The sequence below is a fragment of the Anneissia japonica genome, unplaced genomic scaffold (assembly GCF_011630105.1).
Source record: "Anneissia japonica isolate Jap-2015-1 unplaced genomic scaffold, ASM1163010v1 scaffold287829_len2072220_cov186, whole genome shotgun sequence".
Taxonomy (NCBI): Eukaryota; Metazoa; Echinodermata; class Crinoidea; order Comatulida; family Comatulidae; genus Anneissia; species Anneissia japonica.
In genome coordinates, this window is record NW_022716075.1 from 485,135 (window position 1) to 501,744 (window position 16,610).

The following is a 16,610-nucleotide window of genomic DNA, read 5'->3' on the forward strand; positions in this document are numbered from 1 at the left end:
TTGCTTTGCCCTGTCAGCTTAGATTATCGGTAACTGTACTTTTTTTGTATATTACATTACAGCGGGTGACGTGTAGCTAGCTAGAAGTAATTAGGGGTTTTGAATTATTTTTATCCTTTCAAATGAACAATTACATTTTTTATCAGTTCCTCCATATTTATTTTTATCACAGCGGTGACGTGTGGCTCGCCAGCTGGCTACCAACAACTTTTTAGAGAGCTAAACGATTTTGCCGTAAGAGGGCGTGTGTTTGGTCGTGTTATAGATAGGGAAACGACTCTTTAAATGCGTGTGTTCAGCTGATTCTTCGACGTCGTTTATCGTCATTGGAATTAAACAATTTATTTAGAAATGGACTACTCTAAGTTAAAGGTTTCAGAATTGAGGCAGAGATTACGTGATCGAGGACTTACAACGAAAGGAATAAAATCTGAATTAGTAAGTCCATAAAATAAAGTGACCTCACCTAGGCTAGGCCGTACGTAGAGCCGGAATAGGAATGGATGGATAGGACAAGCCTAGGCGGCGGGCCTGAGGCCTGGTGCCGTAGTTACAGAAGTAGGCGTAGGTCAGCTTGACTGTTGGCCTGGGCCCAGGATAAGCTAGATAGTTAGAAATGTAAACCGACTTACCTAGGTCCTCGCAGGCCGAATTAGGCCTAGGTCTTGATGCTCTGTAGGGTAGGTATCTATATACCTACCCTATAGGCCCTAGCCTAGGTATTAGGCCTAGAGTAGCCTACTATATACTGTAGGCTAGGCCTAGATGTATCCAGGCACTTACTTCTTTTAAATTTAAAAGCAGAAGTTACAACACGTACCTTGATAAATTACCCCGGGCCTGGGCCCTGCATGCATGCTGCATGCATAGTGCAAACATCTCTCATTGACTTGTTCTACTAGGCGTTCTACCTGGCCCCACCTCATTGATTGTATCAATTACACTATTTCAAGAATATAATTGGCTTCTAGGCTAACTTTTTTTAGGCCTACTGTACCTAGGCCTATCAGGCTATATAACTTGTTAATAGACCGAATTAGTCACCAAACCAAAGCTGTTATAGTGCACCCCAGCTATTGATTACAGTCGTCGGTTGGTATAACTTCGTAAAAAGTGGATGCTCATGTGTGAGTCTCATACATTATGTGTGATGGTTGGCAGGTGTACAGTATTGTATTTCACTGCCTTACGGCCAACTCAGACAGCGTTTTCATTGTTGGGGAACAGTCTTAATCCTTTGTGAAAATATTAATCATGTTTAATATATACTTGACGCAACTGTCTCCAATGCAGACCATCGCGTCTGTTTTTAACTCGCACAGATCCGACGCGTCATCAAATCGTACAGTGCTGTCTGAGTTGGCCTTAAAGCATCAACACAGAGATAAATTCATTAACCACAAATAATTAATATCAGACAGATCTGAATCTGAAACTCCATCCAACAACAACCCTCCTAGATTTTCAACAATTACTAAACAATTTTGGGCTTTCAAATGAATTTTGTTTCCGTTATTACGCAAAGTATATCTATTACAGTATATAATATCTAATAAATAAGTCTGAGTGACAAGTGGTGTTTACTACAGTAGGACGTTATTTTACCATATTAATACAACAAACAAAAGTGTATGATTTAGTTGCTAATAACTCAAATTTGCTTAACCTTAATATATCAGGTTAGTGTACAGTCAGTATCTCCTCACAAATCATTCCAAAATTGTATATGCCATGGCCTACATAATTAAATTGATTTTTTAAGTTTTCAACAAGGCCCTATGTCTTTTTAAGTGGGCATCCTTTTCCTAACACTATATAATACAGTAACTGTGCTAGATGCAAATATATTTTTTTTTTTACTATTATGTTTTAAAGACTTTTATCTTCCTTTCTCTAGGTTTCCAAGCTTGTTAAAGCAGATAAAATGTATCAGCAAACAAATACAAAAGTAAGTCTCAAGCAGTTAATCACAGCTAATGGATCAACTCGTCCAGAACACAAGCATCTACTATCCGACAGAAGAGAGAGGGAGCTTCAACGGCAGGAGCGGGCATCTTTAACATTATGGAGGAAACCCCTTCTAACAACATACTATTTCTGGTTAGAGATCTGTGTCATTATTGTTGGATGGGGTCATAGGTGAGGAACGATATTGATATTAACCCTCTAGATACCATCTTCGACTGTAGTCGAAATTGACCTCAAACCGAGAATTCCCATTTTCGACTGCAATCGAAATTTCGTGACTAAAAAATAGGTGGTTTTCAAATCGCTCTTCTGTTTTTATTTTAGCTCCAATACGGCAGAGATTTTGAACACGCATGCGTGAAGCTTTTGTCTTTCGAAATCTGTAAAGAACTCACATGCGCTTATATAAAATTTTTTAGAAATATCAATTTGAAATCGTTATTAATTTCAAAAATTTTTCGAAATGGCCGCACAAGATGTGTACATAGCTGAGCAAGCGATTGACCTGATTTTTTATTCAGACAGCTATGAAGGTGAATTTTTAGATGTGCGAGACTTAGACTTGCCTGTTAGCGATGATGACGGTGGGGTTCAAGCAGTTCTGACGGCGGAGATGTTCTTGATGAAGATGAGCCTAGGCCTAGAAATGTGAGGGTAGTCGACGCTTTTGAATGGAAAGATCGCGCTTATACAGTAGTTATGGATGGTTGGGTAAATAATTATATAACTATGTGGAATAGGAATGTTTTATATTTGTTTTTATTTTTTTTTTGGCTATAATTTATTTTTTTTTCGGTTTTTGCTGACGATTTATATGTAGCATTTTTCGGTCATTTCTATTATATTATATATATATCATATTATATTATGAAAAAAAATTCCCAAAAATACAAATTATACATCAAATGAAAGCTTATTCTATAAGCTTTCTTTGTTTTTAGAAACATTTTTCTGTATAATTTACAGAAAGTTCCCAAAAATCCACCACAACGACGTATACTCAAAAAACGCAAAAAACCTTGTTACACTGCAAAAGAATCCGGTATTCAAGGGTTTGCACTATAAAAGAATCCGGTATCCAGAGGGTTAACTAAAAGCATACCAACATTATAATATGATTGTATATAACAAAGATAGGGAAGTTTAAAAAAAAAAAAAAAAAAATGTTAGTGTTCCACTTAATACTCACTAAGCCTGAGCAGTATCTGGAAAGAAATGAATGACAATTGCTATCTTGGAAATTAAGTCCTCTATGTAAATGGCTTCAAGTATATGATCATGACACGAAGACACCTTCAGTGGAGCAGCAACTAATTTTACGAGCTAGTCGACACCTCAAGCATTTTAAGACTTTGGTATAAAGCGCTAAAATCGAATTACATTACCAAAATTTCTACCATAATTTCAATCACAATTGGACAGTACATACAAATTGTTAATAGCAATACTGAAGGTGTGCATATATCTTATATTTCCATTCAGTTGTGGCATTATGTGTTTCAACTTTAATATGAGTCTTGCCATCCAAAAACCAGCGTACTGTCGCTAAATCTTAAACTGAGTACAGTAATTAGCATACAGTACTGTAGCATAAGAATATCGCAGTATTGTGTACTTTACGAAATCAGTAATACTTTTACTCATAACTTAGTCAATTCCAGTATGTCACCTGTAATGTTAAGCTTATAGTTGAAGAATATGAATATTTAATAAAAGTTTGGTCACTGATGCATTTGTGGTATGGCAAGCCCATCTTCTCCTGCATGTTCTGTAATGAGAGTAGCATACAACAACTTCTTTGTTTTTTAGAAAATTTACTATGCATTATATTCAATAATGTCATGTGCTGTGTGGCAACAAAAACACTGTAGGCTGCCTACACAGATTACGTTATAATAATCTGTAATATTATTCTACTACTTTCCTTTAGATTGACCTCCGACTATTTGACTTTCAGCTGTCTTATATATATTATAAGCTTTGACTTAATACTAACGTATAATGGTATTATTTTATACAGTACATCTTCTCAAAAGCCAGCACCATTGCTAAAAAAATAATTTAATTTACTAAGCATTGACTATTATGCATGCAGGTCAAATGTCATATAAAGGATCAAGAATCTGCATTCAATTTCAAGTCTAATCGCAGTTATGCAGATTCTTTTGTAAATGGGTCACAGGATTGCAATAACATTGGTTATTATAGGATTATGTTTTTAACCAATTCACATCCAACAAGCAATCCTTGACTCATTACAATCCTTAGGAGATTTTTTTTTTTATCAGACAAGATATTATATTATAAGCTTTGACTTAATACTAACGTATAATGGTATTATTACAGTACATCTTCTCAAAAGCCAGCACCATTGCTAAAAAAATAATTTAATTTACTAAGCATTGACTATTATGCATGCAGGTCAAATGTCATATAAAGGATCAAGAATCTGCATTCAATTTCAAGTCTAATCGCAATTATGCAGATTCTTTTGTAAATGGGTCACAGGATTGCAATAACATTGGTTATTATAGGATTATGTTTTTAACCAATTCACATCCAACAAGCAATCCTTGACTCATTACAATCCTTAGGAGATTATTTTTTTTATCACACAAGAAAATTCTGTATTTAATTGTGATTTGAACCCATGATGCTGGGATTGGACTATGGGCACTTAACCGCAAACCTACATCTTCTACTTGTTAATTGCGATTCGTCTTTATCTCAGGTTGTGGTTAAACAAGAAGAAAGTTTCATTTGGGTTGAGTGTGTTTCTTTTACTGTCCATCATTTGCGTCCTTGATGGGCCCCATCAAGAGGTAATTACCATACTTATTTCTATAAGCACCTCCAACATATATTGTTGAGAAGGGTATTTGAGTTTTTTTTTTTTTTTTTTTTTGTAAATGGATACATATACTTGAAAGAAATGCCCCTTTCTATATATAAGGCATTTTTTAGTTACAGTACAAAAAAAATGTAATATTCATTCATTCATTTTATTTTTTTGATCAACATACAATAAGAACTTAATGATCACAACCATGTTGACAAATATAATTCTACTGGTCGTAATTCAATTCAATAACATTTATTTCCACCTCCATAACAAAATAATACAAGGAACATAGTGGCATCACCTAAACAGCAACATGCTTGTAGCAGTGATGATGTAAACAACAATTCAAACAATTGACAAAATTTAAGAAAATTTAAATCTAAACAATATATACGAAAAGTATAATAATTAATAATAATTATAATAATAATAATAGTAATAATAAAACATATAGAAAATGTGTTGAGAATGATGGGCGTTCGAGGGGCGTTTATCCAAAGCTGGGTGTTTATCCAAATTAATAGAGTACTTAATTTCTGCTCTCTTACCCTATAATTACTTGATTTCTGTTATGTTCATCCTGTTCCACAATGTATGGTGTTTTTTTTTTACAATTTTTGTTTTTATTATGATTTTATGTTTGCAGTATTTAAACTCCACATGGGCCAAGTTATCATGGTGTGTGTACTGGATTGGCCTTGGAATTCTCTCATCAGTTGGCCTGGGTACAGGCTTACATACATTCCTTTTGTATTTGGTAAGTAAAAACATTAAAATTACCTATGCAACACCATAGTGTGATTCAATAGGCAGTTTGAGGGTGATAGTATTAGCATTTGTTTATTTTTCAGTGTTGGTCTTGAAAAGATTAAATTTGTTCAGTAGATTTGTAATGCAGATTATGACATATTAATTGCAAATAATCAGATGAACATGATGGCAATAGTAGTGACAACAATGATGCCAACAGCAACAAAATGTCAACAACAACAGCGTCAACAACATTAATTCTGTCTATAAAAGTGAATATGTCGAAATATCTACAGTAACAGCATAATTTTTGACAGCAAAATACCACCCTTACGACCCTCAGTCCTGGCTATGAAATGATGCTCCTATACCTAGGTTCCTTGCAGGACAGAAAACCCCCTGGCAGGTCTAACTTTTCATAAAATTTGAAATATCAAGGATCTATTTTAGATGTGTTATAAAGCCAGTAATTAATAATGTATTTATGCAATGAAACAGTCTGTATTTCAGTGCATGAAATATTTTTTCCGTTGCACTTACAAACATTCATTATTTATAATATTCTATTGTTTTTTTGTATTTGTGAAATAGGGACCTCACATAGCAGCAGTAACTTTGGCCTCCTTTGAGTGTCAATCGGTCGACTTTCCACAACCACCTTACCCAGATGAGTAAGTTAAATTGTTGTTAAGTAATTTATTGTCTGCATTAGGCTAAAAAAATAAATCAGTATTTAAATTGGTATACTATTTAGGAGTGGATTGTATAGCTTAGTGATTTATGGCCGTGTCACACCTTGACCATTTAAATATGGCGAATACGCTTCCGTACATCGAATAAGTTATGGGTAAGTTTTGTATAAGTTAAGTGTACATTGTAGTACGGCGAGGTCATCAAAAAATTGTGTGCATGCGCTACATTATTCAACGCTTGCCAGCGTATGGCTCATATGTTCCGCATACGCGGAAGTTACTCATAAGTCGAAGGACGTCAAGATAATATCTAGCATACCCAAAACTTGAATCAACAAGCAGCAGGCAGGCTTTTTATCATGAAGATGTGACAGGGCCATAAGGAGCTTGCCTTCTAATCCATGGCTCCTGGGTTTGCAGCTAAAACAACTCCACTCCCTAAGCCTCAAAAAGACACTTAGCTTATAAAGCCTCAAAAAGACACTTGGTTTTTATAAAGCATCGTCTATCCTTTAATTGTCAAGTTAATTGTTGTTGGATGTGAAGGAAATAAAAAATAATTTTTAAAAAATGATTTTAAAAAAAGGTAAAATAGTTTACCTCTAGCCTGACTTATTCATTAATATTGCAGAATTATTTGCCCTAAGGAAGTACCAGAAGGAGCAGTAATTACAATCTGGAATGTAATTAGTAAAGTTAGATTGGAGGCATTTATGTGGGTGAGTATTTCACTGTAGGTACTTTATTTTAGATGAAATAGTCTTACCAAGAAGAATTTCCCATTGGAATATTGGTATTTATCCAGCCACACTCCACCTTAACATTACACAAAAGCTTGTTAGGTGGGTTTTACCCAGGTAAACCACTATTAGGCTTCCTGTGGATAAAAATTGTTATGTTGTTGCAGATCACAAAACAAGTCCATAATTGAGCAGCTCACCAAAAATGAATACAGTAAATATAATAAAAAATGCCACGACTACAGAAAAATTAATGGCAATCATTTATCGCATATTCCATAAAGTAAACCAATAGAGTTAACTAATACTAGTGATTGTTTGTACGTTAGTCACTTAAAGATACATTATGTTATGTAACATCTTTACTGTACAATATGTTCCTTCTATACTTCAGGGGGCAGGCACAGCTTTGGGTGAACTTCCACCTTATTTTATGGCTAAAGCAGGTATGTATGAACCATTACAATCAGTATCGTATTAGTTGGTTAGGTAAGGTCAGCAATTGTATTGCCTTGTCTGGAATTGTATTGCCTTGTAATTGTGTCTCAGTAATTGTCAAGCTAGTATACCAGCTGGACGGCATTCCCTTAAGGCCTGTTAACACTATGATGATAACGATCAACGATAAAAAGCTAAAAAGCAATTATTCCTAAAAATATAGTGTAAACAAGCCTTTAAACCTGGTGCATTTTGCGTCAGTTTTTGTTACACTGCTACCGACAGTTTATAAACTGACCTTAAAAAACTTTGTTGCAATAAAGTATAAAGTAGATAGTTCAAGATTCTTATGGCATTCCACCAGACAGAAACCTATCTAAGACCTGTCTAAAAGAGTTGCATAGGAATACAGCTAACCAATTCATTCATTCTCATAGTATATTTTATATAAAATTTCAAAAACATGCAAATAGAAACAACACAAAGACTTAAGTATGCTATATTGTAGTAAGAACTAATTTGCATTATAAAAACAAGCAAAAAAAATATACATTGAAAATACCATACTAAAAATTCCAAAAGGCACTGGACAATAAAAATATTCATAAATACCTAAATCAAAAATGAGAAACAAGAAAAAAAAATGTATTGTATTTTATTCAGTTATCAGCTATTCGATAAATACCATACAGTGCCCTCAAATCGATTTTTTTGCAAAGCAGTATATCTTTAAAAGGAAACTATAATAAACTTTTAACTGTGAAGAGTAGCAGCCTTAAATGTGGCCATCTGTTTTCGTCAATTGGCTTGAATAGCAAACACATTTTTCCTTATTTCACAATTAAATAGCACGGCTTACTGGTGAAGATCCTGACAATGAAGATTACGCAGAATTTGAATCATTCATGGAAAATTCTGGTGAAAAACAAAAGGTGAGAAATTTGCTCATATCACAGTAGTCGCAAATTCCCCGGTAATAACAGTATGAACAAAGGATTTGTTTCTTCCTATTAGAAATGTTTAAAATTTATGTAAACTCACTCATTTGTAGTCATAAATTTGTCGGGGGCCCATGTACTATCATCCTGGGTAAACAATTGGGCAGTAAACTGGGAGAGATTACTGCAATTTTATTTTAATTAATTTTTTTTTTTATTATTCATATTATTTTCAATTATATTTTTTTGGAGCAGGTGTGTGTGTGTGTGTGTTTATTATGAGTTTATAAAAGTTTGAAATGTTTATGTAACAATGTCAAACATTGGTAACATTGTTTTTCGTGTTTATTTTTAGGATTTTGTAACACGATTAAAGTTTGCTGTCCAGAATTTGGTCCAGAGAGTTGGTTTTATTGGAATCCTTGCTTGTGCATCAGTAAGTACGAAGTATATATAATAATATATAATAAGATATAATAATATCATGAAATTAACTTTTTGAGAAAAATATATTTACTAGCTTGGGATTCGAACCATTACTAAAATTAACCAGTTACAATTTTTTCTCCTTCAGATTCCAAATCCTTTGTTTGATTTAGCTGGAATAACATGTGGTCATTTCCTTGTGCCATTCTGGACATTTTTTGGAGCAACTATCATAGGAAAAGCAGTGATTAAAATGCATATCCAGGTATTGTATTTATTATAGTTGAAAAATATGTATTCAGTTTGTCTTTCAGGCCTAGTCAATTCATGAACTTTGAATATATAAACAATTATAACAATTTTAAAACAATTACCATATCTTTTTCAATTTTCAAGAAATTAATCCTCTTTTTATCTTTCATTTTTAATGATCTTGCTTGTAACTTACAATTCATCTCCTGTGTTCTTTTTAGAAATTCTTTGTGGTACTAGTATTTAGTGAACATCATGTCGAGACACTAGTAAACATTGTTGGGTAAGTACATATGTTAATCAATAACAAATGTAAATTCCACTGCCTGCAATAGTACTTTAATGCATTTATAAGTGATGTACCTTGTGCCAAAATGGCGAAGTTGTAGCAGAAATTGTTAAATTAAAGTTTTTGGTATTTTCAGGTGCTTGAGTATGTTATCGTTAACATGAGGGGGGTTATTTATTGAAATTGTTACTTTTCCAGCCTTAGATACAGGGGACTTTAAGTACGCCAACCCTGTAGTGGAGATAAAGATAATTTTTGCCTTCCACAGTTATTTGTGCACATGCATTTATGATGGAAATATCTACCAAAAATATATAAAATAACTGGTTTTTTGAACATTTCCAAAAATAAGACTTTGGGACACAGTTAATTAGTGTATACAGATAATCAATGTTTATAAAAAAAATTTCATTATTGTTTTCATAACACACCTAAAATAGATTTTTGTCATTTGATATTTTATGAAAAAATCTACCTTTTTTCTGAATGGAGATTCTAGTCATTTGATGTTTTATGAAAAAATCTACCCTTTTCTAAATAGAACAGTCCAGCGTCTCTTTAACCAATCAAATATTGTATTAGGTTGATCGCCATGTCTTATCCTATGCACCGTGCAATGAAAAAAAAAATCAGAAAGAAAATGCACAAATAGAAATAAACAGTTGAACTAACTTTCCATGATGAGTGACGAAATGGGGTAAATAAATAATGTCACGTGACACGAAATCTACCAATCAAATGACCGGGATCTATTTAGGTGTGTTATACATATTAATAGTTGCTTGATGTTTTTATTTTTTATTCAGAACCATTCCAAAGGTTGGTGCAATGGTACAACTTCCATTTAAAGAATACCTTGAGGGTCAAAAAGCCAAACTTCACCACAAACCTGGAACGTATAGCAAGCAGGTATCTGTCATTCATCTTTTTTTTTAAGGCAGTTGCTATTGTTATGCCAGTCTTAAACCAGTTAATAATTCGGATTGTATGGTTAAATATATATGCATTGGATTAGGACAAAAACATCCAATCAGAATTAGGAATAGACCGATTCAATGATGAGCGTCACAGGACCTAACTTGGGAGGTGGATGTAAGCAATGGACTCGCACTTCAAGTGCATTCAATGAACAGTTTTTTGCCCCTATTGTGACATAGTTGAGAACCCCTGCTCTAAAGGATACTGGCTGCAAACATTGTAATTTTTTGACAACTGTTTGGCCTAGGCCCCTGCATATCTACGGCCTGTTTAGCTATGCATGCGAGTCTTCAACCCGTAAACTAGGCTAAGATTTTAAGGCTAGCTATGGTTAAGGATCACTTAAATTTCAAAGCATACAATGCTAGGAGAATGCTAGAATAAGTAAATATATATTATTTTGAACAATTGTATTGCCTTTCATTGCCATTTGTTTCTTGCATTAACAGTGGGTGGTTGTTTTTGCAAGCATAACATACCTTTTCTTTTACTTTCACACTGATCACGGTGTAATGTTTTCCGTGGTATACCCAACTTGTGTCACATGACCAGCTGTAAACAAACATTGCCGAATCATTCTATTGGTTTAAGACTGGTGTAGCAGTAGCCACTGTAATTTTGAAATTATATGGTATGGTATTTTGTAAAGGCAACTGTATATTTTAATCCAATATAAGTTTTGATTTTTATGTCAATGTCAAGGTCTTCCACATCATAAATATGCATATTTCTAATTGGTTGGTGTGCTTTTCCTGAGAATAAAAAAATATTACAATATAATGATTTGTATTTAATGTTTTATGATTTAAATAAATGTTTACCTGTTATGTTTTAGAATTGAATTTGAACAAATTTAATCAATGCAGTTAAATAGTTCAAGGAAGAAGCAGAGAAATATAGGTATATTGTCCCTGAGTAATTCCAGTTTATTACAAATTTTCTTGTATTTATTTTTCTTATTCAATTCTTCTATTTTGAGTGTTAACTGTTTTACCAGTAGTAACTTTGTGTTTTTCTTTTGGTTTTTTTTTAGGGTACAAATTGGCTGTCCTGGATATTTGAAAAAGTAATAATAGTAATGGTCATGTACTTTGTAATCTCTATTATCAACTCAATGGCGCAATCATATGCAAAACGGCTACAAGGAGAGCAATCAAAAAAATACAGAGATAAATAAATTATTGCAATAATAATAACTATAGTACATTAATGTACTATAGTTATTATTGCAATAAGATAAATAAATTATTGCAATAATAATAACTATAGTACATTAATGTACTATAGTTATTATTATTGCAATAAGATAAATAAATTATTGCAATAATAATAACTATAGTACATTATTGTACTATAGTTATTATTATTGCAATAATAACAACTATAGTACATTAATGTTAAATTATAATCTTGCATCTGATTATTATTCAGAATTGGTTTTATTAATACAAATCTCTAATGATATTCTGTTGTACAAGTGATAATAAATAATAATGAAGTTGTTAGAGATTTTGAAATCACAAGTTGTCATTCACTACAATATTGTAGTTGTTGTTTCTAGGTTGTTGTAATTATTTAAATAAATAACAATTCCACTTTTACCGAAAGCATTCTGCTTCATAACAAAACATTTCACTTTTTATATATACTATTAAGTCTGTTTACTTGATTAATAATTTTGAAGAACTTTTTCATCAATATGCTTAAATCCCCAGGCCCTACATGTTATTTTCTCTATAAAAAAATATATGCATGTATTAATCTAAATATGAAAAATTGAATCAGTCAACTAGACTTAAGATTATCAAGATTTAAGTCAAAATCAGTTTTAATAAGTTTTAAATAATTCAAGGAAATGGTTGTATTCAATATATCTTGTTGGTTGTTTTTATATGTAACATTCTGAAATCAAGTACACCTAGGCCTTGCAGTTGCTAAATTTTGGTGACGGATGGTCTATGACTACGGTAGTGGATGAACTTTTGAGGGTCGCCAGGTGGAATCTGTGGTCTAAAAAATTATAGAAAGTGCTGCAATTAACAGTAAAAAAAATAAGATTCCTATGGATACATGGAAGAAAAACTTGTTATAAGATGATTTAATAAAACGTTGGTTATTCTCTTCAAAAATTTATGTTAAGTATCCCGTTGATGTCACCTTATTGATGAGTTGACATTGTGCCACAGTGGTGTAACATGAGTTTGTGGATCCTGGGGTGGCAAAATTACTACACAGTATTTCGATTAGGATATTTGCAATATATTCTGGTTTTTGTGACAACACTTCTAAGGGGTTTGTAACTAGAGACATTGGGTGGTGAGAGGATATGGTAATTTGTTTTGGGTCCCAGGGGGGTCAAGGTTGTCAACTGTAGGGCTATGGCACTTTTTATATTTTTTCACTGATTGATCTATTGTAAAATTTAATACATTAATATTTTTTGCCATCAACCATTTGCCACACAGACACCCACACACACCCACCCACACACACACACACACACACACAATATGAAATGTTGGGTCTTATTTTGTCTTTTTCTCATGTTGAGGTTATAACTAATTTCAGTTGAAATAGTTATTTCATATTTACAAATCTTTCTAATATAAAATAACAAAATCAATGAAGGTTTGTTTTTTGAAAAATATGAAGGGACTGGGCATTAATTTATATCTATACTACCTGTGCAGAAATCTGTAAGAAATCAATAAAATGAAAATTAATCAAATGTTCTAATTACTCATTGCAATCAATGTATGTTTGTGTTTTTAGCAAATATGAAGGGACTAGGTACTAGGTATATTATTTGTGCTGAAATCTGTAAAAAAAATTGAATAAAGTGAAAATAAGATGTTTGAATTACTAATTTCAATCAATGTATGTTTATTTTGAGCAAATATGAAGAAAACTGGCCTATAAAAATTGTCCCGAAATCTGTAAAGAAAATGATTAAAATAAAAATTAATAACATGTTTGAATAACTTGTTCCCATTTCGAATGAGACACATTTTGAAATAATTTATTTTTCATTGATTTAGAATCCTTAAATTCAAAGCAAATTGGAATGGCATACAGTACTGTACATTTTAATTGACAGAGAAAATGCCACTTCGATATTCTTCTGAAACATAGTAAAAATTTCTCCAATAAAACAACAAAGCACCTTTACGTCCTGTATTATGTGCATATACTCATATAGCTGTGACCTTTTGTAGACCACAGCTCCGCTGTGCAGGGCCATCGGAACCGCACTGGCTTTGACCGGACCACTTTTTCTCATATGTTTAATACTTTTAAAATATATATACTTTCATCTATAAATTATATAAATTTATTAATAATTTTGCACCTCAATGTCATTTGAATGTCATTTAAGTATTCACCATGTGCATGTTTCGTGTGCACTATTAATTCTATGAATTAATCCTTAATGTGCCCACCTCAGCCCCATCCATGCAGAGCATGCATGGGCGTCGATCGATGGGGGTGGGGGACACTTCAAAGTAGGGGACGGCATGCATTTGCGTCGATCGATGGATTTGGGACACTTCAAAGTAGGGGACATCATATCAATTGTTCCCCCCCCCCCAACTTTTTACTAAATTTCTATAGTTAAAACCCCACATTTCAAAGCGAGTGGGAAGAACAACAACAACTACGAATGACTGTCATGAATTTTGTCTGTTGTCACTTGTGCTATGTTCCAAGTGCGGTGCGTATTCTCGGACCAAAACCGAGTAAAAACGCACATTTCGTAACCATCTCAGCATGGAGGAATTAATTACTGTACGTTGTTAAAATTGGAAGGGTATAAACCTATTAAACCAACATTTTTACAAACGCAAAATTGCACAATTTCTACTATAAACGATTTATTCCTTTTGTATATTATTAAGACCCGTGTATACTTGTGTTTAATATTACATAGATTCCTGTTTTTCCTAATTTAAAAAAAATATAATCAGTCAATTGAATTTTATTAAGCCGTTACTAAACAATAATTATACAGCCTTTGACACGGATAGGTCTATCTATTTCGACTTGTTTAAGAGTGATACCACAAGTTTACGAACTCCGATGTTACGTTGACGCAATCTTGCAATTACGTTAAGATAATGCTAAATTAATTAAATTTCTGAAATAAAAATGCTAACTACAATAAATGTGTTGTGTGCTTCCTATCTCCCTAGTCCTGTTTGATCGTAATAAACGGTAGTATTTCCACTCACATTAGTGTTAGTTGCAATAGTACTTGCACAAAAGTGAAATTCAAAAAGAGGATTAATCAGTAGATAACAAATCATTATTTTTATGAATGTTAGTTTACAAATATATAAGCGTGTATGATTATGATTACCAGGATAAATTGAAAAAACTTGTTAATGAGTATTTCAGTGGCAGATCCAATGGGGCCCACCCTTTCAAAATTTAAAAGTAGAGGAAATGAAAATTATATTCAAATTTAAGTCTGAGAGTGCCATTTCCGGCCAACTACCATAATGATAAATGTTCTTACCTCAGCCCCTGGTTGGGGCTGAGGTGGTCTACACTCCATCTGTAAAGGTCCCTCGCTGCCCCCCCCCCCCTTCTTTCAATTACCTGGATCCGCGACTGTATTTTGAAAAGGTAGTGTGGAAATAAATGCATTCAATTTGATGCGACTTATAAAAGGCTAGAAGCCAGTGTTCCAAGGGGTTCTCCCCCTGGAACCCCACCGTGGGGTCCAAGACGCCCCCCCCCGTCCCCCAACCAAGGCTTCGGCCTACGGCCCAAGGCTTGTTTTGCAATTCGTCCCCACCACGCCCCATTTTCAACCACTAACCACGGATCGAAGCCCTTGAGAGCAAAAATTAAAACCACCACCAGTCACCCCCGGTTCGTCCCCGGTTAGACCAATTGGAGGGTGGGGGCTGAACTAATAATTTGTAGGTTTAGCTCTGGTAGGGCGCAACTGTCCTTGGCAGCAATTTTCCTTCAGATACCTGGTTGGTTGTGCACCTGTATGATAACATCCAAATTACGGTGAAAGAAAGGTGTATGTGAACTACTGTACACTTCGAAAAGAAAAACATCTAAAATATTAATATTGGAATGGTGTTTCTTCTAAGTTTGGAAAAGATACATATAGGTAAGTAGAGCGTGTACTATGCCATACTGTAGTCGTAAAAGCCTGTATGCCTACATGATGTTAGATAAATTGCGGCATCCATTGTTGTGTTGTTGTTGTTGTTCAGGCCTACATTTTCAGGACGGAGACTGTGCTCTAAAGTCGGTTTGTAGAGAGTCATTTTCGTTCACTTTGTGGACTATTTTACAACATAGCAAATCTTAAACTTTGGCCATAATACAATGGCATTAAACCGGAATATCTTGAGTGAAAATGTGAACAGTAACAACAAAATAGAGCTAAAGATCTGTTGTTGTGTAATCACATACTGTATAGTTTTGATCGTAGGCACATATTTTTGCTACCTACATTCAACAATGTAAATATAAGTAATCTTCAAAATTATGTAATAATAATAATAATAATAATAATAATAATAATAATAATAGTAATAATAAAGAAGCCTTTTTTTAAAGCGCTCTCTACAATAAAGTCTCAGAGCAATATCATTTTAATTTAATAAAGTGTAATATTATTTAAATAGTGACTTAAAAACGATCCGTGGGTCGTAAAAATGCGCCTTAATTTAAATAGGCCGATAACAATCGCATAAACAAATTCATGAAAATAGAATGCAGCATAAAGTGATCTTAGTGCCGTTAATGTACTCAAAATCTTGATTTATACAGTTTAATATATTTCAACTATATATATATATATATATATTTATATTTAATAGGCCTATATATTTGATATATTTATATTTAATATATAATTTTATAATAGGCCTATATATATTTAATTTTATATTTAATACAGGCCTATATATATTATTATTTTACATTTATGTTATCCTAGAAAAACATTCTAAGTTAAATATTTGGAAAAAAAAAATAAGTTAAACTCTGTAGCTGTCATTCCTGATGATGACATAATTAATGTCGAAATATTGAATCACGACACGATGGCGTGCACTTCGATTATTGGATTATGTGTATACTATCCTATAGCTGTAACTTATCAAGAAACAAATTTATTTGTATTTTGGAATAGGCCTAAAGTATATAGGTCTAATATATTTCCTGCATTGTATTTTCATATATTATCAGCACTTGTGTTGTTTGTAAGTATTCTTTCCGAACACACACACACACACACACACACACACATATATATATATATATATATAT

At 33.1% G+C, this 16,610-nt stretch overlaps 1 protein-coding gene and 2 long non-coding RNA genes across 3 annotated transcripts in view; 2 read left to right on the top strand and 1 right to left on the bottom strand.

Annotated features, from left to right (window-relative positions):
- The window catches only part of LOC117109597, a 3,589-nt gene extending 2,700 nt beyond the window's left edge, over nucleotides 1-889 (bottom strand). The window contains exon 1 of the long non-coding RNA XR_004445553.1: nucleotides 821-889. This is a non-coding gene — a long non-coding RNA (uncharacterized LOC117109597). The remainder of the gene's footprint in view (nucleotides 1-820) is intronic.
- Nucleotides 243-13,179, top strand: LOC117109592 (vacuole membrane protein 1-like). The gene is made up of 13 exons (XM_033251970.1): nucleotides 243-438; nucleotides 1,898-2,139; nucleotides 4,700-4,790; nucleotides 5,457-5,567; nucleotides 6,152-6,231; nucleotides 6,884-6,971; nucleotides 7,387-7,438; nucleotides 8,280-8,362; nucleotides 8,724-8,804; nucleotides 8,943-9,059; nucleotides 9,268-9,329; nucleotides 10,142-10,244; nucleotides 11,347-13,179. Exons 1-13 carry the CDS (start codon nucleotides 352-354, stop codon nucleotides 11,488-11,490), a joined length of 1,341 nt encoding a protein of 446 aa, XP_033107861.1. The 5' UTR covers nucleotides 243-351; the 3' UTR covers nucleotides 11,491-13,179.
- A 2,046-nt stretch (nucleotides 13,180-15,225) lies between these two features.
- The window catches only part of LOC117109635, a 3,161-nt gene continuing 1,776 nt past the window's right edge, over nucleotides 15,226-16,610 (top strand). The window contains exon 1 of the long non-coding RNA XR_004445565.1: nucleotides 15,226-15,441. This is a non-coding gene — a long non-coding RNA (uncharacterized LOC117109635). The remainder of the gene's footprint in view (nucleotides 15,442-16,610) is intronic.